Here is a 24,265-nt window from a genome sequence, read left to right on the forward strand (position 1 = left end):
GTGTTCTGACTGTCTGTATCTTTACTTTCTTCTGTCCTGTCCCCCTGCCCCAAGCTGCCATTTCTCTGCCATTATGTGATCAGTGCAATTGCATGCACCTCTACTAATTGCACCGAATGTCTTTCACAAGGAAAGTTTCTACTCTTCTTTTCCCCCTCAGTCTTCTGAAATTTTCCCTTTTTCTACTACTAACCTGATAGTTCAGAAGCTGCCAAGACGTATTTGGCTCTTGTACTTACGCCAGATGTAGACTTTTATTTTCACTCATATCTGGCAGTAGGAACTGTGGTATCACCAAATACAACTTTTCTCTGAGATTAATTGTTTTGATAGCAGAGAATAACAAAAGAATGGTTCCTTTTGTGTATGGTTTTTAAGTTATTTCTGATGGAAGATAACATAGTCTAGCCTGTATCTTAGAAGTTCAATCAGGCTCACAATAGTCATCAATAGCTGGATTTTTCCAGTTTATATCCTATCAGGAATGATCATCTGGTTATCTAACTTTTAGTAGCCTAGGATTATTGTTTAAAGCAAGACAACCGCTGGAATGAAATCTCTGATTTTAAACTGAGCAGTGGTAGATGTGCCTGCTCTTATCTCCGTATTTGTCCTGTATGCATTAGATATGTGTGTAACCAGTTTTGGTTTCATAGAAACATTGAGAAGCAGTCTAAAAGCTCAAAGGCTCTAAATAGGCAGAAATGCTGTTACTGATTTCATTGCACGTGACTGGGTCAGGCCAAATAGCTGCACTGGTGTGCATCTGAGGGGAAGGTAGTGTGCTGCTACACCTGTTGTAGCATATGGGTATAGCTCAGGAACGTTAACACTATAGCCAGCTCTGCCACAGGGCCAGCCTTCGGGGCCACAGTATTCAAGGCCCTGAAATCGATACTGCACTACACAGATCAGTCCTCGGGGTACCAAATTTCTTACAGGGCTGACCCATGCATCTCTTGGACTTCTTATTTTTCTGCATCTGCAAAAATAGACTGCTCTTTCTCCTCCTTTCCCTTTTACTTTGAAATATCCATTTGGAAACTTAGGGTCATACGATAGCCTGCAAATGACCCTCAGGTTAGACAGTATGATTCTGGTTGGTTTTCCTGCATCCTACACATATTCATGTATGTTACTCTTTCACTTCTATTAATTTCGCTGGCATCCTTTTAGGCAACGAATTCAAGACAGAAAATATTCGCCTGACTTATTTTAGCTAAGAGGCTTCACATTTAATGGATTTGCTATTCTTTAATGTCCCAGGTCACTCCTTGAGATCAGCAAATGCCGAATTCCTTATCGTCCCTAAATGTTATCTGAAGTCATGTCGTTATTTTGCCTTTAGTGAGTCTCTTTGCTCTCTGGCTTTGGAACTTACTGCCAAATGAAGTAAAGAAAGCTCTGACTGTGGGGATTTCTAAATCCAAAGTTAAAAGTTATTTGTTCTATTTAGCATTTTTAAAATTATTCTTTTAGGAATTGTATGTGCCTCTAAGCTAATTAACTCTTAATGAGCACAAAATGCCCTGGGATACAGATTTGGAGGGTATGCTAGAAATGCAGGCATGGAATTGGACTGCAATACTGCAGGAGATGAAATTTATGATTGGATTCTTTTTTTAAATGTTGGTGTAGATAGTTTTATTGAGATACACTTCTCTTTTTTTCTTTTTTTTTTCCTAGTCTAAATAAAGCTGATCAGATTTTCAATCCACCATATGGGGCCCAGTTATATCAGTCCTGCAAGTACACTTCAGTTTTCCATTATGGATGAAGTCACTCTTCAGTAGGGAAAACAAGTTTGTTTCTAAACTTTCATATTATGAAAGACAGGCAGTGTTCCAGTGCTGAGCACTTAATCGGAGCATCAGGAAATCAGAACACCTGGCTGTCCCGGCTCCATGCTATTCCCTTGGACCAGTCCCTCACCCCTTTTAGTGCCTTCACTCATTCATCTGTAAAGCAACTATAATTGCATTTATATCACAAGGGTGCCTTGATGCTTGACAAATGAGAATTGACCCAAAATTCATCCTTCAGAAGTGCTGTATGAGCAATACCTTGCTCACATGGTGGTTGTGGACAATTAGATTAGAAGAGGTATAAATGCAGTCAAAGTGAAATTCCATATAGGAGCTGTCAAACTGCTCTTGATAATTTTTCTTAGTTTTCATCTAATTCTAACATAGAATTTTGCATGCATCTCCCCAAAAGTGTTTATATGCTTCTTTCCTTCTTTTGCAACAAGCCAGCATATTTTATTCCATGTTATATTAAACTGTCTTTTTGGGCAAATGGTCTGTTCCTAGAGCAATACCCTGAACAGCTGCATTTAGTAAAACAAAAATTATCATGTCAAAGAAATCCTATCCTCTATATAGCCAAGCAAATTACAATCACTTACAAGGATTGTACATAGGAAAAATATTCCAGGTTTTATGAAAAGGGGGTTGCCTAACTGTTGTTATGTTTTATTTAATTAGATTTTTTATATTTGCTATAATAATGTTTAAAAATAACGCTGACATTCTGCAACAAACTGTAGAAACATATGGTGTACAGCCTGCAGAGGCCTTCAGTGGCAGTAGTATTACTGATAATATTTGTGAATTAGAAGCTGCTTTCCTCTGAAAAATAGCTCTGTGTTCTCCCAGTTTAAAACACTGTGTTTTCACCAACATGTTTTCATCACCATTAAGAGTTTTGGGAGAAAAAGAATGGATATGATCTTTTTAATACATTTCCTTTACTTCTGCATGGCTGTGGATCTTTCAGGGTGAGGGAAGCTGAACATCAGACTCAGCCTTTCCTCCATGTGTGCCATGAACCCACTTAAAGAACCCAGGTGAAATCAAGGGGGCCTGTTTTATCACCACCTGGGGGGGGGCTGGCGCACAAGTCTTATGAGGAGCAGCTTGAGGGAACTGGGGTTATTTAATCTGGAGAAAAGGAGACTCAAGGGGGATCTTATTGCTGTCTACAACTCCCTGACAGGAGGCTGTAGGCAGGTGGGGTCGGTCTCTTCTCCCAGATAACTAGCAATAGGACAAGAGGAAACTGCTTCAAGGTAACACCAGGGGACATTTAAATTGGATATTGGGGAAAAAAATCTTCACTGCAAGGGTGGTCAAGCATTGGAACAGGCTTCCAAGGGAAGTGGTGGAATCATCGTCCCTGGAAGTGTTTAAAAAACATGTAGTTGTGGTGCTTATCTACATGGTCTAGTGATGGACTTAGCAGTCCTGAGTTAACAGTTAGACTTGACCTTAAAGGTTTTTTCCAGCCTAAAGCATTCTATGAATCTATGACCTCCCCCAGGTAGCTTAGCCCAACACCAGAAGAAAAACTGGAATTGTTGCTTAGTTGAGCTTCTTTTCCTAACAAATGTGAGATCACTCAGGGCTAACTAGAATACAGGATGCCAGGAGGTCTTCTGTCAGCACCCCAGAATAAGCTCCAGCCCCCAGGAACTGCTCCTGAAAAGATTTTTAGGTACAGCTTAGTTTCCTACAAGAAATCATACAGCTAAAAAAAATTAAAAATAATAATCCTTTGGATCTTACTTTTTTTGTGTTCTGACTTGCAAAACACTTTAAGAACAACTCATGCTCACAAAGAGTGTTCCTCTGACTTCTCTCTAATGTGTAGAGCTTCAAAGGCTCTATGCCAAACAAAGTGCAGAGATTAAGTAAATTAAAAGATACTAAACATTGCAGCAGGGGAATGGTCCAAGTAGTGGTGTTCTCAGGAGCACCAGAGCTGATTTAAATTCACATTCATCCATATGCAGTCCATAGAATTCACTTTTCAGACCTTTTGCCCTGCTTGGATTCAGTTAACCAGCTTCCCAAGGCTCTCCCTGGTGACTGGACTCACTCAGACCTGAGAGTTCAGACCACACAGTCTCTAGAGCCCAGTCCATAGGAAAATTTGACCTCTCAACAAAGCTGCCACGCTCAGGAGGAGACCTGGCAGACCAGTCCCCCAACACTACTGCACACCAGTGAACCCATGCAAGCAACATCTTTGGTAGGATGCACACACAGAGCCTACCCTTCCCTTCCTCCTAATGGCTGTTGAGGGGGAGGCAAGACAGACCATGTACTCCTCTGAAAGTATTAAATGCAGCCCGGATTTCTCAGCTGATAGTTTTGCCTCAGTAGCTGTGAGTCACTAAAAGCTCACCTTGAATGCAGAAGTAGGTGTTCTTTGCCTAAAACCTGGGCCTCGGCTCAGGTAAAGTGGACTAATGGAAATTTTCAGTGAGCTCATGGAAGTAAGTGGTTTGGTGGGACACGCGTCCACCTCTGCAGCTCACTACAATAAATTGCTTTAAGGACCAACAAATTTCCTATGAAATGTTCCTGGACCAATATCTAGGAGGCTGAAAAAAAGTCAGCCTTGAAAACTTCTCCCTTTACCACTAATCCTAGTCAATACAGGTCTCTAGCTTTAATTCCATTCATTTGGCCATTTCTGAGGGTGATGTGGGTAGTCGACAGAGAGATATTCCTTTTATCTTTGCTCAGGGAGGTGGTGTCTAATTCTAAAAGGGACCTCTCAGCAGCTGACAGCAGGTGACTAATTTGCAGAAACGCCCAGGTTCCTCGATCAAAGAAGTGAAAATATTCTTTCTAACTGTGTCTTTCAGGATTTTGCCGACTCTGTATACCAAATGGTTGCACAGAAGTTCCAGGAGCTGACAGACAATTTCACTTCCATGCATGCACGCCACAAAACTCTTGCAGGCATTGTGATGACCAAAGGTAAGATATCCTCTCATTTATTTCCCTCTGGATTTTTTCATGACTAAGTAATACATTATTTAGCTGGTCCACAGTATTGAAGGATACCTTTACTTCCACACAGAAAAATAAATAGTAATGCAGAGAAAAGAAGCATTAAATATTTACACATCAAGCAACTTCACACAAAAAATATTGGCAACAGAGGTAAAGATCTATTCATAAATATGTCTCTACACTGCTTTGCTTACAGGACAAAATACAGACCTTTCTGATTTTGCATTTCCTAATAGCTGGGGGGGTTTAGTTATCAATAAAAAGTTTGGTTATGAATTGCTTTTTTAGATCTGGAGACACCAAGTTCTTGTTGTACAAGGCTGCCATAAACTTTGGTTTAGACTGACAACAAAAGCAAATCTCAGCCCATTTCCTTTCCCTTCAAAAGAAACAAACCCAGAGCATATGTAGTTTTAATTTTTCTTTGCTCTAACCATGGGAAATACATTTATCATCAGGGCCAAAACCTGATACTCACTTCTGTTAAGACTTGACTGGTAGACACATACTGTACAGAAAACTTTAGCCCATTGATAAAACTGTTGCACAGATGGTCTTTCTTTCTTTGTGAGCGTACCCCAGTTGGGGCACCTCAGTATTTATGAGAATGTCAGCAGTGGAGATGCTGCCATAAACTTCATTCTCATTCAGACACGTGGAGCAGTGGATTGAGTTTAGAAATGAGAGGATAAGCTCAGAGGGGAAAGTCATGTATAATTCATCCAGGTTTGTCTTACTCCTTCCTTTCAACAATCACATTAGCTAGATCAGTAGGGACAGTTGTGAATATTGCAAGGCAGCAGGATGGAGACAGGATTATCTGCTGAATCTTTTCCAACCACAGAACCTAAATACAGCTAAGAGTTCTGTGCAGAGTAACTTAGTCTCCTCCTTTCTGGTGTAAAAAGAGTAAGCAATCCTCTCCTGAAATTAGAAGTAGAGAAGTTGACCTAAAAGTCTTTTAGATCTCTGGTTGAAACTGAACTGCCTCTCAGCGAAATTTGCTATAATTTTGCCTTATCTGCTTTGATTAGGTATTTTTTACATTGCTTTAGGATCTGGAATAATGGATAAGTCTTCCAGTTTTAAAGTGCTGCACAGAGTGTTGTAAAAACACAAAGCATAGTTTATAAGTCCTATAGACCACAGGAGACTTAGTACAAAGAAGAACAAAAGGGAGAGTGTGATTGATTTGGGATGGGGAAAATGCACACTAGACTCAGCATTCCAGCTGCCTTGTCATAGCCAGACAACTGTGACACTCATCAGATTTAAACAAAATGCAGTAACTTATTTAGAGGAGCTCTTTCCAAGCAGGACCACAAAGAAAAATGTTTAAATATGTCTTTTATAAGAACCTACGTTGCAGAAGCCAAAAGTTGTTGTTTTAACCACTTTTTGAAGGGAGGCTGTACCCAGCTCAGTGACCCTGTTCAGTTTTCTTACACTCAGTGTTTATTTTGCCTGTAAGAATTTCAACCCATTCTATCTTGCCCAGGCAGTACTCCCGCATTCTTTAGCCCAGGTCTAGACCTGCTTTAAAAAGCATGATGGAGCCAATGCAGCCTCATTGCTATATAACCAAAGAAGCATTTTAAAGCCTCACACAATATAGGAAGAGAAATCACCTAAAGGAGTCATAAGTTAGAAAACTGTGGCTGCTGAGTGCATGCAGTCCTAGGGGAGGGAAGGGGCACCTCCAGACCCCTGCTAGCCTTGCTGGGTAGTTGGGGCTGTCTGTGTTTCTTGTTTGGGGAAGGGAAGAAAGTGTCCTCCTGCTGTTTTGTTTTGCTTTGTTTTGTTTTGTTTTATGAGTTCCATGCCTTTAGTGGAATTTTACACATTTGTATTTCATATTTCATCTTAGTCAGCATTAAGACAAATTATAATTTTACTTATGTTCACAAACCATTTCCCTCAAGGCTTCTCTTTTAATTCTGAATTCCCTTTTATTAATTCCTTCAATCTGCCAGCCATCCAATCTGTCAGTATCTTACTGGGTTTGTGGAGCCTAGAAAGAAACTCACAGATATGAAGTGATTCACAGAAGATGCAAAGTTAGAAACAGCCTTATCTTGGTACATTTTTCAGGAAGATTTGAGTTCTTTCCAGCACAAGAATGTCTGCCAATGACAGCAAGACGAATCATTTGCCATTTGTGTCATTATTTTTTGTACTAAAGTTGTAGATTTGTTGTCTGTTCCCCACCATCATTCCCAGAAGTAGCAAGGATCTTGACCTACTGTTCAAAGATGGCACAGACAGGTTTTCCACATCAAACACTCAAATAAGTACAATTTCCTGTGTTTTTAACATAAAACTTGGCAGAAAAACCCTTAGATCTCTGCAAACAATTTACTAATGACATCAACAAAACCAAATCTGGTAATGACTTTTTGCATTTGGTACCATACACACCCATAACAGACAAAAATTAATTCGTTTTTACATTCATTTCGATTTAATGTCATCCCAACCTGAAACAGATTTATCTGTGCTTGTACAATTCTCAGACAAAGCTGGTAAAAAGCACAATGTGATTCTGTGATAACTGCTGTTAAGATAATACAAAATCTCTACAGACAAACAAGAAGTGTGCTAGATTGGTTTTCTTTTCCTGAACTCTGACATTTTTTTCTGCTACTTTAGTTTCTGAGGGAAACCAAAGAGAGTTACATTTGGGCACTGTAATTGACTTATGATGTAGCACCTAGGGCAAATTTCAAAGTATGAGAAAAAAAAACATAGAAAATTGTGCTATTGACTGACTGTGAATGTTCCACAGTAATAAATTGGTAGTCAGAAAATCAGGCAGTCCAGTGTATTTAGATATGTTTTGCTCTGAACTGTGGATGACAAGTTAAAATCTCTGTATTTTTGTGAAAGTAATTTTTCAAAACATTTGATTAGCAGACATCAAGATAACCTTGAAAAAATCTGCCTAGTTAGGAGCAAATTATCACACTAGAAGCCAGCTAATGTGATCTTATCTGATATAATAATTAAAGATTATAATAATAATTAAAACAACATAACATAGCAATTCTTGAACTGTTTCAAAAGATGGAATAGTTGAAGTAAATTATTTAACAGTTCTCCAGTTATAATGTATTTGAAATCTACCGGTCCTCTAACACATTCTAATTTTGTTGAAACACATTCAGAGAAGATTGTTCTATCAAAAATTGTTTGATTGACCCTAGGAAAAATTGTTTAACAAGTAAGACATTGCATTCAAATCTTCCATGTATAGAAAATCATATTCCCATAGAATATTTTCAAGGAGATCAGTAAGTACACTTATTATTGCAGCATAGTATTAATGAGAAGTTAAGTGTTATTGCATACTGATTATTCACAGTAGTTCTGACTTCTCTGAAGATATGATGGGTTCACATATGGTAAATTAAGAACATCAGCTCTCCTGTGGAAAAGACAGTCCAGATAACATCATTTGAAAGACAAACCATCACCTCAGAACATGCATATCCAGGCATGTGATGCATGGGGTTAACTTTCCTCATAGTGTTTTGCATTTGTTGGTAAAACACAGTTGATAATGCCAATGTTTTGGCTATTGCTGGACAGTGCTTGCAAAGTGTCAGAACCTACCTTCTCTCTCCCATCCCCACCCCCAGCAAGTAGGCTGGGGTTGGGTAAGAGGCTGGTAGGGGGTGTAGCCAGGACAGTTGTCCCCAGCTGATGAAGGGGATATTCCATGTCATATGATATTGTCCTCAGCAATAAAAGTTCAGGGAAAGAAGGAGGAGGGATAGCATTTGCTTGCCAAGCTACCACAAATTGTCATTCTCTCAATCCAGGAGTCTTCTTGCCTTATTGCTGTTTTCTCCTGATTCCACGGGAGAAGGGAGTGAGCGAGAGGCTGGGTGGATGTTTGTCTGTTGGCCAGGATCAACCAATATTTCATTCCAGGGTTCAACACCAATAGCTGGACATACTGTTTCTTGCTGTCACAGACTGAGGCAACCTACCAGCTCCCCCTCTTCCTATGTGACTCTGTGTCTCACGTGCAATTTAGACATCTTATTTTGACCAACTGGTCTGCTGAACCTTTTTACTAAAAAGTTTGCAGGGAGAAATAATTTATTGTTATTATTATTGTCATTGTTGCTGTTATTACTGTTGTTGTTATTATTAATAATAATAACAGTAATGATAATAATAATAATATGCCAATTGATACAGTTGGAAAAAATCAAGGTCAAGCAAGCTAATTTTTTCTCACACAGGGCAACAAATGTGAAACCACAACACTCTCATGTACCTCCACCCTGATGCACAGTCACAGATTATCGGATGACAAGAGGCTGTGCAGCTGCTGGTGAGCAAGCAGCTCGTGCAGGGCTCGGGGAAGAGCATGGTCCCACCATGGGTGACGGGGCAGGGCAGCCGGCTTTACCAGTGCATGGGTCATCAAGGAGAGAGCGTGGACAGTGCTGCCTGGCCTCTGGAGCTGGGAGGTAGGAAGCCCCAGGCAGGGCAGTGTGGGGTGGGAGGTGAAGGTGTGAGCTGCGCACCAAGCGCTGTGATCTGAAGGATGCCGGCATTCACACTGTTTATTTGCACCACAGACAGAGTTTGCCTTTGCCAGCTCTGAACAGATATGGGCATACATTTGTGCTCCACCTGAAATCACTGGACACGGTAAAGAATTCCCGTCACTCAGTGCAGAGATGATCTATTATCGCTGAGGTCCTCTTTGAAAAAAAAAAAAAACCTCGCATAATCATTACGGACAAAATGAGACTGCTATTTAAACACTATTTTCCCATTTGTGTTTGACAAATCTTAGCAGTTTAAATACTGATAGGAACTCTTTGTCATGCTTTCTGTTAAAAATGAAGCATTAAGAAAGTTCAGTCCTTTTCACAGGAGCGTGGCATTCACAGAAAAAGGTTATGAGTTGATTTCTCACTTCAATTTTCTCTCTTCTTCTATCTTTTTTTTTTTCAGGCTGACAATCATTTTGATGTTAAAAGCAAACTAGGAGGTCTTCTCAGTTATCTTGTATGAAATAAAGATGAACTGGACAAAGCAGCCCTAAATAGCAATTTCATGCTGTGATAAAAGATGGGAAATTATCATCCATATCTCATGGAATGGATCTTAATCATTGCTAAGTGGAATAACAGAAAAAAAGTAAAGTTGACAATATGTCTCCATGGATCTTTACAGTCATATTAAGACTCGTAAAGCCTGACGTCTAAAGTACAATCAGGAATATTGATGGCAAATTGATTTCTGATCCTTAGCTTAAAAAGGGAAGTTGTAAAGTAGTAAAATACAGTAGAAAATTCAGGCCTTGCGTAGAGTATCAATCTGTCCCGTCCCAGGCTGGATTCAAGTAGGCAGACCAGTTGGAGGAAGTGTGAATAATTTACAGATTAGTGCCCAGGGCAGATCCCTTCAAGAAGAGAGTCACATGAGTAATTTAGGCTTTCCAGTCCCATTTGCATAGTTAGACAGATGCTAAAAGCCTGGTCCCAGTGAGACTCAGTGTTTCAATGAGACTTAAATTTCTGAAATTGAAATTGGGTGCCCAAACTGCTGACATGCTTTTGAAAATCTAATGAGGTCTCTTTATCTTCTGTTGCCTGATGCTCTTAAGGACATGGCACAAAGTCATTTGATATTTTTGGAAACATTATCCTTTTCTTACATGTGTCCAGGTTGACACATCACCAGCAGATGACAGGTTTTCTCAAAATATTTTAAAATGATAAATAGATATGTATTTAGTAACCATATATGTCACTTTTTCTCAGAAATCTGTTTTTCTCTGTTTATAAACCTTAAACCAATAATCTTCAGATTCTCTCTAAATAATTCTGAACTCTATGAAAGCATCTCTTTTCCACAGCCACAACTCTATTCCTGGATTTTATAATGTGAATCTATAATGGGCAGACTAGGATTCCTGCAGCCCAACAGATTTTGTTTTCTAAATTTCAGCTCAAATCTGAGGTTTTGCAGTTAAAACTGTGGCTCCACCAGGTTCATCATTTTCTTTTTAAATATGGGCTCAGGCGTGCCACTGCAAGTACTCCCCCCACAAGAGCAATATTGCTCCTTTGTGTTAAATCAGTGCTATGGAACAGAAAATAGTTGAAGATACTTTACTTAGAAACAGAAAATATGAGATGGGACACACAGCCCAGCAGCCTCTCACAGAGTAGGGAAAAACGGGTTCAAGGTCATCTTTCCAGGCCAAATTGTGTATTTTACACTAAATGTGACAAAATGCATGCAGCAGCTGGGAGTAAGTACAGAACAAGGGCTTCACTTCTGGAGGTGAGCACCCCAACCAGCACATCACACAGCCCCTCCTTGCTGTTATTGTCTAACCTAACTCTGTCCTTTTAGCTGTTTGGTAGCACAGGTTCAGCAAGAAGAGTGGAAAACATCCCTCATACCAGCAGTTTTAGGCACTCCCATGGGAGAATGACCCAACTTGGGAAGGGAATTGAGCCCCCATTTTCCACCTGCTGCACCAGCTGTAGGTGTCTCCAGCACATCTTCCTGATGCCTTCAGCGCAGCTCCAGCAGCAAACACCTTCCCCACCGTGCCTGCCGGTTGTTCTGGTTTCCATTTCAGAGCAGCTAGCTCTTCTCAGACACTGAGCCTTTTATCCCAGACCATTTACTGTCTTTCGACATAGCTTTTGGTTCTTGCTGTTTAAATAATATTTCTAATTGAAATAGCAATTGGCATCTCTCAAAACCTGGATGCAAGCGAGGCCCTGGCTCCGTGTCACATATAATTGCATTGGCCACAAGAACGGGTATAATAATGAACATAAAACATGGGAATGTTTCTATCCCTAAGTGTGTGAAGCAAGGAGCTGGAAAGTTCAGACTTTCATTCTCCCCTGTGATAAGCCAAACTGCTAATTGTCCTAGTCTCAATACAAAGAGTGCATCTCATCCTAAAACCAGAAGTTTCTTAGGTGAATAAAGGCTTAGTGACATCAACCATTGTTTTTACTTTACTGATCTAGTAAAACACATAGGAAGTAATTTTTTAAAGGCAAGTACACAAGAAAAGAAAAAAAGAAAATTAAGAATAAGTTTGTCCTCTACTTATATGGCAAAATCTACATTCAGGATTTCATCCTTTCTCACTGTAATTAAGGATCTCACCAGCATATAAGACTGTCAATTTACTTAATGCTCACTTATCAGTGGCACAGCATTTATTAGAGAAATACAGACATCTGCACTCAGGACCAGGCAGGAAAAGTGCAGTTTAGTCCTGTTTTAAAACTAAGAATTACCAGTAAGCCCACATACAGCTCTTTGTCTCAGGAGAAAAGCAGTGTTCAAACTCACATGAAGGGAAAGGATGCTCAAATAACTTTGATACTACCACTATCAATTTAAGTGGAAAAAAAAAAACTCATGGATTTAGTATGGGAAAGAACCATCCAAGGGCCTGGGCTGACTGTCCCTCCTCTTGCTTCAGAAAGGAAGGGAAGGCAAAGGGAACCGGCGCTTGGAAACACAGCACTGTCTCCTTCCATACTCCTCAGAAGCAAAGCTGATGGGATTTCATCTTTTCCATCCACTAAGGGGAGGAGGGAAATGGACCATAGAAATTAGAACTGGGAAAGACCACTAAGTCATTCAGTCCATTTCCCTGCAAGCATAACATTGTTCCCCATGGTACATTCCCCAGTGCTTTTTCCAGTCTAGATTTAAATGAATCAATTAGCAATGGGGCATTCAACACTACCTTGGGAGACCATTCTAGTCTAATGGATCTCACTGTTAATAATTCTCACCAGTTATTCAGCCTGTCTTTCATTTTCTGTGGTGCCATCCCAGGTCCTCAGTTGTACTGCTCTAAATTTAGTACCCATCTCCCTTCTTGGGCTTTGCACCCTTCAGACACTTGGAAGAGCTTGTACCACATTCATAGGTGTTGTTTACCAAAGATTTACATATTTAATTTTTGTACTCTTTCCTGCTGAGTCATACCCTCAGCAGTTTTGTCCCTTTTTTCTGATTCAACTCCACTTTGGCAACCTCCTGTCCATTCATTTGTGGGCTGGGAAATCCTCCTTGTGAAGGAGGGTTACTAGAAAGTCCTGCATAGATCTTGCTAAACTGATTAGTGCAACAGTCCTTTTTCAGGTATCTGAAGATGTGATTGAGCAGTTCAAAACTGGCTTGTATCAGAGAGGGATTTTTCTTCCGAAGGAAATGAATTTGGTTTTTGTTCTCAAACCCACACCCCATGGTATTGGGGGAAGTTTACTGTGCCTGGCTGAGAAAGGAGCACCGCGGCTGCTCTCAGACAATGCCCTGGCTCTTGTTTCCAGCACAGAGGGATCAGAGGTCACAACAGAGAGGACTGCTCCTCTGTCCCTGCCCATTCACTGACAGAGATGAAGAGCACTGCAGAGAATGACCTTCCCCAGGCAGCGCCTTCGGGGCAGGATTACCCAACACATTAATAAAGGAAGACAATACGAGGGTCTCAGAGGCTCCCTCTGCACCCTCTCTTTTCACAGAAATACAATATATTCACTTTCACATATCTCACAGTTTGACGTCAGGAAAAGAAAACCCTGCACAACTCCAGTTTTTCAAAGACTACATTTCATTTATACCCCAAAATATCTCTAACCTCACTGCCAGCCACTTCTTCATTCCCGATATTTGCTACCTATGCAATTGCCTTTTTTTTTCAGACTCCTGCTGCTACATTTCATAAGCCCTTAACATGCTTCTTCCTTCCCAGCTTTTTTTGTCAGACACTTTTTCCCATCAGCTGCTCCCACCTCCCTCAGGGCTTCTTCTCGGGACACTCAGTTGTGAGCTATGGGATACAGCTGGGGTGCTCACTGAAGTGCCAGGTTCCCATTTGTCACTGAGATTATCACAATCACCACCACTGGTACAGTAGAAAATGGAGAGAAAAAATGGAGCTGCAGCAGAGTCTTTATGGCTGGCAGATAAATGCATACTGTTAATAGCTATATGCATATGTTAATCATGCCTGCTGTACACAGTTCTTCATTTATGGCTACATATTCCCTTTTTTTTTTTTTTTTAGTCACGAGTGTGGCTTTGTTGTCCATGCAGAGCTGCCTGTGTCAGGAGTGCATATTCTACATTGAAACTGAAGGGGAGGGTACACCATGCTACACACCCCAGTCCCTCGATCCTCAGCTCCCTCCTTGCATGTGCATCTTGATTTCACACCTCTTGAAACCTCAGAAAAGAGGGGGTTATAGATACATCATCAAGCTATGGGGCAAATGGACTGATAGACCTGGTTAAACATATCCCTCACTTCTAACCATAGACCTACATCTGTGCGAGCATTAACAAACAGGGAAAATATTTTCAACTTCTTTTCAGAGAAATGTGTCCTTTCCTTGCTTTCTCTCAGGGAGGAGATGGGGAAAAGAGCTCTTCACCTCTTTTGCAGTAGCATTTTGCATGGGGCATTGCCCACTGCCTGGCAGTGCAGTCCCCCGCAGGGCTCTGCAGGGGTGCAAGACTGCCCACAGCATGTCCTCACAGGCAGCTTTCCCAGCATCACTGCCCTTTCACGCCTAGACTATCTCTTATTGCAAAGTTAAAACCATTCTAAGGATGTGGCAGAACTACTAGGGAAGAAGATAAGAGAAAATAATGTGGGACTTGTCAGTGCTATGTAGCGTCAAGAAATTTTGCTTCCCTAAACAAACCTGAAACAGAAACCTGAACTTACTCAGAGTAGAGGGTATTAAAAAAAAAAAAAAAAAAAAAACCAACAAAAAAAACCAAAACCACAAACCTCCTCTGTGATCAGAACTCTATTAAGCTGCCTTGAAAATTATTCCAAATACACTTTTTTGCAGATAACAATAGACAATCCTTTTGACTGATTTGTTAAAAAAGGCAAAGGAAGAGCATAAAATTATTGCTTATCAGAGAGAGAAACAGCACCGTTTAAAATAACATGAAATTGTACCCCATGAATTATTCACAAGGGCTGATGTTACACTATCATTATTTCTGGCTTTCCTTTTTACCACATAGGATTTTGTGTCAGCTGTCACCAACCCAATAAAAAAGGTGGGGTTTTTTCCCCCTTTTTTTTTAATTAATCAAACCTGTTTTTTTCTGATTATTTTTTCTAATTTAAAAGGAATATATTCCTTCCAAGCAGTGAGTTGTCTTCACAGTGTCATGTTGAAAAAGAAGATAGATTTCATTACCACTAGCAGGGTCTAAAACATGCAGAGAAATAGACGTTTGCATAGTGACTGGTGTTTCTTAACGTGTTGCACCAGCTGCTGAGAAGCTAAAGTGTGATCCCAGTTGTATGCTGGTATGAGCAGTTGCAAACTCCATCCTGTTCAATGTGAATGAAGCTCAGTGAATTTCACAGAAGCTCTCGGATAGACAACCAACGTGATTCAGCTTTCTGATTGCACGTAACAGTCAACACCTCTTGCAATTACCTAGTGATTTTGATTTTCCTTTTCCAACACATAAATATGCAGGACTACAGATTCTGTATTATGGAAGGTCTTAATGATCACAGCACATTAGAAGTGACAGTAACTCTATTAAAGTCAGTAGAACCACTGATTAGACTGGCCAAAACTATCTGGTTTTATTGGTAGAGCTGTGTCTTGAAGCAGATGGGTGTAGACAGTTTGTGTCTATGGCTATGGCTGACTTAAAAGCACAGCTCATAACTGTAGTCTGTAAGACGTCAGCCAGTCCTCTCTATCCAGCCTATCTGCTGGGAAAACCTTATTTTTTCTTGCTTACTGTCTCTTCTGTCAGCATCTTTCTGAATTATTTCTATTGCAAGCTTTTTGGCTGCAGGACTGATGTTTTGGGAGGCCATGTAGAGAAGACGGCATTGTTTGCTTTATGTGTGTAATAGCCCAGCTCAAGGCAATATAACCATCCATTAATATATTAATATTAATAGAAACAATTATCCTTAATTGTTCTGGGGGGAAAACTGGGAAAAAAGGTTAAACATCAGGAGAATTTTTGTGGAAGGCACCGGATTTGCTTTGCTTACCATCTTGCAAATTGGGGAGTGCGGATTCACACACGGTTTTTGGTTACTTGTAATAAGAGAAATCTTACTACAAGCAGCTGTCTACAGTTCAGAAAGCTGTACTTCTGCTGGCAGTCTACAGGTCTTCAGAGTTCATGGGGAGAAGCTGGCAATGCTGAGGTGTAACGCAGACTATCCAAAAGCAAATATCTAAAATAGGCCAAATGAACCACCTCCCAGGAAAATTCCTCTCTTTTGACTACACAGTTTACAGCAATTAGCTCAGCTACAGACATCTGAACGCTAGTTATCCAGAACAGCTGAAATGGATCTCACCACTGGTGTCAGCAAACAAAGAGGCTTATAAGAAAACCTCTTTCTTTCCAATGGCTCACCTGTGACATGAAAGTCTGGACTATCATGAATTCACTAGAATTTACACAGAAAATCAGCATTAGCCGGGTGGAGGTTCCCCTGCCAGGCTGTGAGGGGGGACCCTGCCCACCAGACCCCCGGGCAGGGCTCGGACTCTCAGCAGAGCACCAGCAAGACTCATTACCTCACCTGATCGTTAGACTGAACCTGTGACCAAAGAAGGTGTGTCATCTATGGGTACACTGTTGTTCTATAATGCAACTAATTAATTGACCGAATTTTTGGAAATAAAAGGCAGCAAATCCCCTTCCCCCTCTCCCAGCTGTCCCCGCCAACACAGCGTTAGCCAGGACCCAGCCAATATGCTGACACAGCTCCTCAGTTCCCTTTCCTCTGCTCCATTTCCTTTTCAAATTGAAAACTATCAGGGGTCTTTAGGCAAATAATAGAGACCTAATGCAGGTGCCTGTTATAAATAGTTCGCTAGTTACCTTTAACCTAATGTCTCCTCAAACATTACTTCACAGAAGGCGGTGAGGGGATGAAATGCCTCATGAACTCCGACAATCAGTGGATTAGGAGTTAAGGTCACAATAATGTAGCCCATTTCTTCTTGTTTGTCAAATGACCTGAGCACAAATCCCTGGGTCTTTCACCTGAGACTGGCTCCCCTCAGTAAGAACATGGGTCTTGGTGAGAGCAGTCCTCACCTCGGATCGTACACCCCTAGGCAGGGAAGGTGGTGTTTGGCTGGTGGTGCTAGGTTAGTGCTAGTTTAGGATTTTACCGCACCCAACCCTATAGCTTTCCTAGGCACAACTTGATGGTGTGCTTGGTCTAGATCTGCCACATGTCTAAGGTTAGATTAATCAACATTTAGGAGGTAACTTGGCTTTCATATATAGAAATCACTTGAGAAATTTGAAGTATTCTGCAGGCAAAATAAAATAGGAAGCAAACATTAATAACAAGAGTTACTAATGACTGGTTTTTATGCAAAACAGACAAATGTACAGAAATGCCTATTAATTCTGAATCACTGAAGCAAGTATCTAGGCTCAAGAGTTGGAAATGCTGCCTAAAATGCCAATGTGATCAGTCAGTGTTAAAATTTGCTTTCATCAACTAGGCATCACGTGTCCTATTCTCAGAGACAAATTCCTTCTGTGTTCACTGGAAATAATATCAAGCATTTCACAGGGGATAAAACTCCAAGTCTATGTGTGTACAAAACAAGGCATGCAAGAGGACAATCTGTTAGCATATATGCTCCTGAACACATCAGGCAACAGTCAGGTTGTTGGAAATATTTCTCATCACGCTGGGTGCCCCCACATGCAGCACTGAACGGTGCTACATTGGTCACAGATCACTTTCCCCATTTGGGTCCCCAGTGAGGTGTAAATATTTCAGAGCTAATGCATAAGTCATGTACACCTGTGTTTCTGAGTACCACAGTAGTGAGACATAACTCTTGGGTATTTCTGAGCATGGAGGAACATGGGTTATTTTCTGTCATTGCAAATGGAAAATACATGGAGATTTTTAATGTTTAACACTCAGGCTGGTTCTGCAAATTCTTGGAAACCATTGCCTGTAGCCCCAGGCAACATCTAAGTGATGTTCTGCAAACACATGCACCTTGCCAGGACTGCCAGACACCCCAGGCTGTGTCCACATGTGACTACCTGCTGGGTCCCATACCGCTGAAAGCCAGCATATGGAGTTAATTCACCCAAAAATGAATCCCCCAAGCACACTTGCTATTGCTGTGTGTCGCGATAGCAAACAACATCAGAGGGATTCATATTATTGCTGTATCAATAGGGGTTGGGGGCCTCTGTTTAATTTCTGAATAAATTTAGACCTCACAGAAAATTTTTTCATCATTTTACGAACATCTCAAACTAGAAGAGGGAAAGAGTTAAGCTTATTTATAGATAAAATATTTGAAATAATAAAAGGCATCACAGTGCACTGGACTGATTGGGAGGGGTGAGTAAGGTATAGCTCCTGGAAAGCAGGAGAGCAGGATGGCTGCCCCAGATGGTTTGCTTTGTGTTTGCAGAGCCTTGTGCTTTGACTGTGAGGTGAAGGGAGAGATGAGGAGGCACATTAGGGGTATGCTAATGTAAGGAGAAGGAAGCAGTTGGTCTCACTGCCCTGAGGAGTATTGACAGGGGTCCTCAGGTGCAAGCAGAGAGGCTCATAGGTTTCTGAACAAGGAATTGTCTCCTGGTGTATTTCTGCTGCACTGAGGAAAATAAGACTGTCCACATCGGTAAATAAATAAAATAGAACAAAAACAAAAACAAAAAAAAAGGCAAAAAAGCTGATTCTTATCATGTACCTTCCAACCAAGGAAAATACTATATACTGTTCAGGAAAGTATACTGAGTGGGACTTAAACATAGTTGCAGACAGGGGCTCAGGAAATGTTTGGTGTTAGTCCATGTGAAAGACACAGTTACCTAGATGGACATGTGTCTGATCTAAAGATATCCATTATTTTTCTCATGAAAGTAGTGACCCTTTAGCAAAGCGACACCAAAGCAATTCTGATGTACAGATCATAAACACCTGTCTTTGTAGGGAAGGCACCATTTTTCTGCCTCAACTATTTATCTGGTAATAAAACTGGAATAAACACAAGCACTTTGTAATTGCATTTCTCCAAGGCATTCATTTCTTGGGTTTTCTAAAAATACTCCCAAACACTTTTTTAAGGCCACATTTATGTAACAAATACTGGCACAGGCATACAGTGATATGTCCTTTGTCACTAATACATATAACAACTGCTGTATGAGACTCACAACCAGGGGTTCAAGTGTGATTAACTGAATTTTTCTCAATACATACACCTTTCCTACAAATGTCACACTGCTGCAATGCCACAATACTGCTCAACCTTTTAGACCACTGATGTAGCTATCATACTGATATAGGCATGAGATAACTTTTGTATCATTTGCTATTATATACATTAAGCATGGCAGCCATGCATGTCATCCACCACTAGTCCCAGTGCTGTGTGGAGATTATGAAGTATTATGATTAAAATATGGTTTCCTTCTCCATTCAGCTGTTTTCTCATATCACACCAGTGGATCTCATATGAGACGAGATGAAAGTCCAACCCAAAAAATCTGCAATCTTGGGGGGGGGGGGGTGGTGGTGTGGTGTGTGGTGTCTGCCACTCAATAGACTTCATCATAAGAAAAAAAATAATATTGCTGACTATAAAATATTTTCTAAAGCTTTTCTACAGCTAAAGTAAAATCACAGAAACAGCATCACCATGGCCTGTGGTGCGATTGTTTCCATGTCCCCTGTGGGTACTTGCAGCCCCAGGCCTGTCTTCGGCATTGATTCATCAGACTTTGAGGGCTTGATTCAGTTGCTTAAACACGGGCATTCATTTCCATTGAGTTCTTTTATGGATTTCCTTGTGAGATGCATGGGGAGGGTGCAGAACCTCCTGGACACCCTCACTTCCCTGGAGCAGCAGCCAGAGGTTAGGCAGGGTGCTGAAGCCATCTCAGGTGGCACTACACAGGCATAGCCATGCCAAGCACAGCAGTCAGGGTTGCTCTGCTGTACACGTACACACAGTCATCGTGTACAATGTCAAACACAGTCCAACACTCTTAGGCTACTTTATCACATCTAGAAGAAGCACCCATCAGCCAGAAAAGTCCTCTTTCTCCAAGATCTGCTCCTTTGTTCTTTGGTATTCAGAAAAATGCATCCTGAAATGTGCTGTGCAATAAGTGATTTCAGCTTGGGCTCAGTTCATTCTTAACTCTTCTTTGAAATTGTCCACAGGGCTGAATGAGCTACATTTTAGAGTGAAACACAGGTCCTATTGAAGTCTGTAAGCATTTTGCCACTGACTCCAAAGAAATCAGGATTTAAACCTAGAAAGTGTCTACCTGGAACAAGAAAAGCGTGTCTTTCAATTGCCATCACCATTACTTGGAGTGGCAATGGAAGAATAAAGCTGGTCTCAGTGATGAATGCTCCATCCCTGAGACTGCAGTGGAAAAGGCACCAATGTAGCTGCTCTTGGAGACATGAAAAGGAAACCAGACTGAAAGCCAGATCTGTTTTTTCTCCAAGATTTAAAAAAAAACAGCTCCAGAAGTGTTGCTTGCATTTTATTTAGTACTTATAGTGCAACAGCAATGAAACCTAATATTACAGGGAGTGTGTGTTCCCACTAGAAAATATCTTGAACAGCTCATAAAAACCTGGCCATTTATCAGCACTGCAGGAGATCTTTATTACCTCCCTACAGTGTATGCTCTCCTATGATGTAGTTATTGATTTAACAAGTAAACTTCGTGGCAAGCTTTTATCTTGGAATTAGTAGCAAGACTGAAATAGAGCCTTCATTATTCTAATAACACAGAGATGTGAGATTCCTGCATATTCCAAAGGCCATATCATCACCTTAACAAGCATCCCATTAGGGCTGTCTGGGCTGCCACATCAAAGCGTGGGCTGTGAGAACTTTAACAATCATGATATCATACTCACCCCCGGCAATTTCACAGCCCTTTTGTTTTTCTTCCTACAGGTTTGGACATCAAGCAAGCTCAGGTTATTGTGCTGTCATCGGGTACCAAATGTATAAATGGGGAATACATTAATGACCAAGGGCTTGCGGTCAACGACTGCCATGCAGAAATTGTGGCAAGAAGGGCATTTGTTCACTTCCTCTACTCACAGCTGGAGCTACACTTAAGGTAACTGAATTCTGTTGATGCTTGGGGAATGTTATATGGCCTTCAGTGGAACAGATCTGTCCTCCAGACATTTGAACTATTTGGGGTTTTATGTTGTTGTTTCCAAGTCTTTAGCTGATAAAGGACCGATACACTGCACAGAAAAAGATGAGAGTTAGATAGTTTAGAGTGTCGGGTCATGAGCTCCTTTACTTCAGCTGATTTTCTTTCAGTAGCTATTAGATATGACTCATAAAGTTGGGGTTTATGAAGCCTGATGATTTTGTACAAATCTTTATGTGCAGGCTTATTAGCACCATTCACTGGCCAGAGACTGAGAGGGGGTCATTTTGCTCACTACAGCTGTTTTGCTGTCTTCCTTGCTGCTGCTGAAATATCTCAAGGGAGTGATTTATTGATCATTAATGCCTTCATTGACTCCCTAGAGTCAATAGTACAGTAAACTTTGTGCCAAAGTGCAAGATGCCATCACTCACTCCTTCTTTACCATGTTTTAAAATGTAGAATCATTACAGAGGAATGATCATTCCCGTCTTCAGCCAAACCCACCCTGTTACCATTTAAATTGTTAACGGGTCATACACTTCCTGAAAGCTGGTAATGAGTGGGGTACCACAGAGGTCTATCCTGGGACTAATCAAGTCTATCAACAGTCTGGAAAAGGCTATGTAGCGCTTGGTTAGAAACTTTGCAGAGGACACCGACCTGTGGGGAGAACCAATTGATATGCTTGAGGGCTGAGCTGGAGGACTGGGCCAGCAGGAACTTTGACAGAAATCTCAACAAGGGCAAATGGAAGTCCTGCACAAAGGAGGAAAGAGCTACCTGCAACAACACAAGCTGGGGTTTTACTGGCTGGGAAGCAACTCTGCTGAGAAGGACAGGGTTTTTAGGCAGGCAGCAAGCTGAACATGAGATAGAAGTGTGCCTGGTGGCAAAGAAGGTCAACAGGATCAAGGCTGTATGAAGAGTCAGTCAAGCGATGTGATCATCCCTCACTACTCAACACTCATTAAACCTACATCTACAATAACATGTGCAGTTTTGAGTCCCACAGTACAGGACAGACACCAACTATCTGAAGCATGTTCAGCAGAGGCCACGCAGACACTCAGGGGCCTGTGTGGAGGGGCTGAGGGAGCTGGGCTTGTCAGCCTGGAGGTGGGATGGCAGACCCAGCAGAACATATGTCAACAATACAATGGAGGTGGCATCTTTACCAAGGTGCACAGTGGGATGATGACAGACAACAGGCACACACTGAAACAAGAGAAGCTCAGTCTGAATATTAGGACAAACTGTCTGCGTGGGAATAGGCAGCCAGTGGAACAGGCCACTCGACAGGGTTGTGCGGTCTCCCTCCTGTCTTGGAGGTTTTTGAAACCTGAATGGATAAAGCCCTAAGGAACTTGGCAAACTGCTTTGAGCAGAAGGTTGGGCTAGAGCCCTGAGGTCCTTTCCAGCCTGAATTATTGCATAAGCCTATGAATACTGAGCAGAAGTGAAGCTGAGGTGGCATTTCTTATATGGAAGGAACCAAGTAATGAAGGAAGCAAGGAAAGAAAACAAACAAACCCCCCTTATCTATAGGTCATTCTCCTGCCCTCCATTCTTGCTTGCATTTTCATGTGACTTTATCTGAAGGCCATTAACCTTAGTGCAAAAACTCCTTTGACTTCAGAAGATTTTGCATCAGGTCACAGACACAAGGATTAACCTGAGCAGGATTGTGTGTTCTTGTGAGCACTTACGATGCTGTTGCACTGAAGCAACAATAATAGGAATAGTGGTTATTTTCACTTCAGGCTGGAGTTGAAGACAAGAGAGTATATCGAGTAGATGAGCTTGACTAACAAAGGGGGACAAGAGCCTTGAAGGGTTTAATCAAAACCAATATTCTCTCTATTTCAATCTGAATTGCTTTCAAGTTTACATTAAATTATTATGTTTTCAGCAGTGTAGCAGCCCTAGTACTTGCTTCGTGCTGTGGTCTCTTGGGAAACAAGTGCTACCACTGTACATTAAACTATTGTATTGATTCACCTCCCTAACATGTTCAGTCATATTATTATTTTATTTGGATCAATGTTAACAGTCTTTTGTTAAAAGAATCCTCAGTGCAGCACAAGCTCTGTTGACAATAACTTCAAATCACTCTGTTCAGCCAAGAGCAGGCACCACTGCTTCTCTGACCAGCACACACAATAAAATTCTCAACCAAAATTGTCAAGGATAAGCACCTTTGAAAGACAGAGATGGAGATATTAGCAAATCAGATTTTGCTTCCTTAAAGTCTGTAGGGAAGCAAGGCTGTGTGTTATAATATATTCTTCAATTCTAGTATTTATTGCTACACTCAGGTGTATGCCATCATCAGAAGCTTTGTCATATGGTGAGAAAATGGGAGTGTTCAAAATTAAATGAAAAATGCATTTTGTGCACAATGGAGTCACATTTACCCCTTTTTCTCTAGAAAAAGAGAGACAGCTCCCACTCGCAGATAAATCACATGGTCCTACCACATAGCTAAAAGGACAGGGTTTTTAGGATAAACATGTTAACTCAGTCCACTGGGACCCCCTGCACACCAGCTCCTCAAGCTTGGGGGAGACACAAATGTGGCTTATGCATTTTCATGCATTTACATTAACCTACCCCAAATTAATGTCCTCTCCCAGGCCAGGAATCTGTTGCACAAAGTCACATATGAACAGAAACTCTAAAGATGGTTCCCTAATGCAAAAAAAAAAAAAAAAAAAAAAAAAAAAAAAATAATGCAAGCATAGTTCTTGCCTCAAATAACTTAAATTTTCCATTCCTCCCTATGGAACAGGCAATTTTGCTGTGTTCAGATTATTCCCTGTTTTCCACATGGCTTCCTCAAACCAAGTCTACCTGCTCAAAGTGATCTCTGTAGCTGGATTTCAAACTTCAGGTATTTGAAGCACAGGAATTATTTTTCTATATGACGCTTTCCTTGAAAAGGAACCACTTTTCCAGAATTTACAAATAATAGCATTGACATCAGTAAAAGCAATACAAGTACTTGCCTGAATGTAGCATGAAGACTTCAAGGGACAAGCAGGCTGGAGAAAGCAAGGGCCAGGATAGAGAACTAATGTCCAGGAGAGGTGGATTCATTGAGTTGAATTTACTTCATGACACCTCACTTGAGATGTCTAAAACTTAGTTGAATGTGAACTAGATCCTCAAGGATCCTTTTATCACCAGCAGAGAGAGATGGGCGTCTCTGGACTGGGACTCAGCAGACCTAGTAAAGTATCTATTGTGGGTGGGAT

General features: G+C 41.1%; 1 protein-coding gene across 1 annotated transcript in view; it reads left to right on the forward strand.

The window, feature by feature from the left end:
- Positions 1-24,265, forward strand: part of ADARB2 (adenosine deaminase RNA specific B2 (inactive)) — a 321,699-nt gene that overhangs the window by 253,867 nt on the left and 43,567 nt on the right. Inside the window, exons 4-5 of the mRNA XM_040593240.1 lie at positions 4,655-4,769; positions 20,798-20,966. Coding sequence (XP_040449174.1) covers positions 4,655-4,769; positions 20,798-20,966 — 284 coding nt within the window. The remainder of the gene's footprint in view (positions 1-4,654; positions 4,770-20,797; positions 20,967-24,265) is intronic.

The sequence above is a fragment of the Falco naumanni genome, chromosome 4, assembly GCF_017639655.2.
Source record: "Falco naumanni isolate bFalNau1 chromosome 4, bFalNau1.pat, whole genome shotgun sequence".
Classification (NCBI taxonomy): domain Eukaryota; kingdom Metazoa; phylum Chordata; class Aves; order Falconiformes; family Falconidae; genus Falco; species Falco naumanni.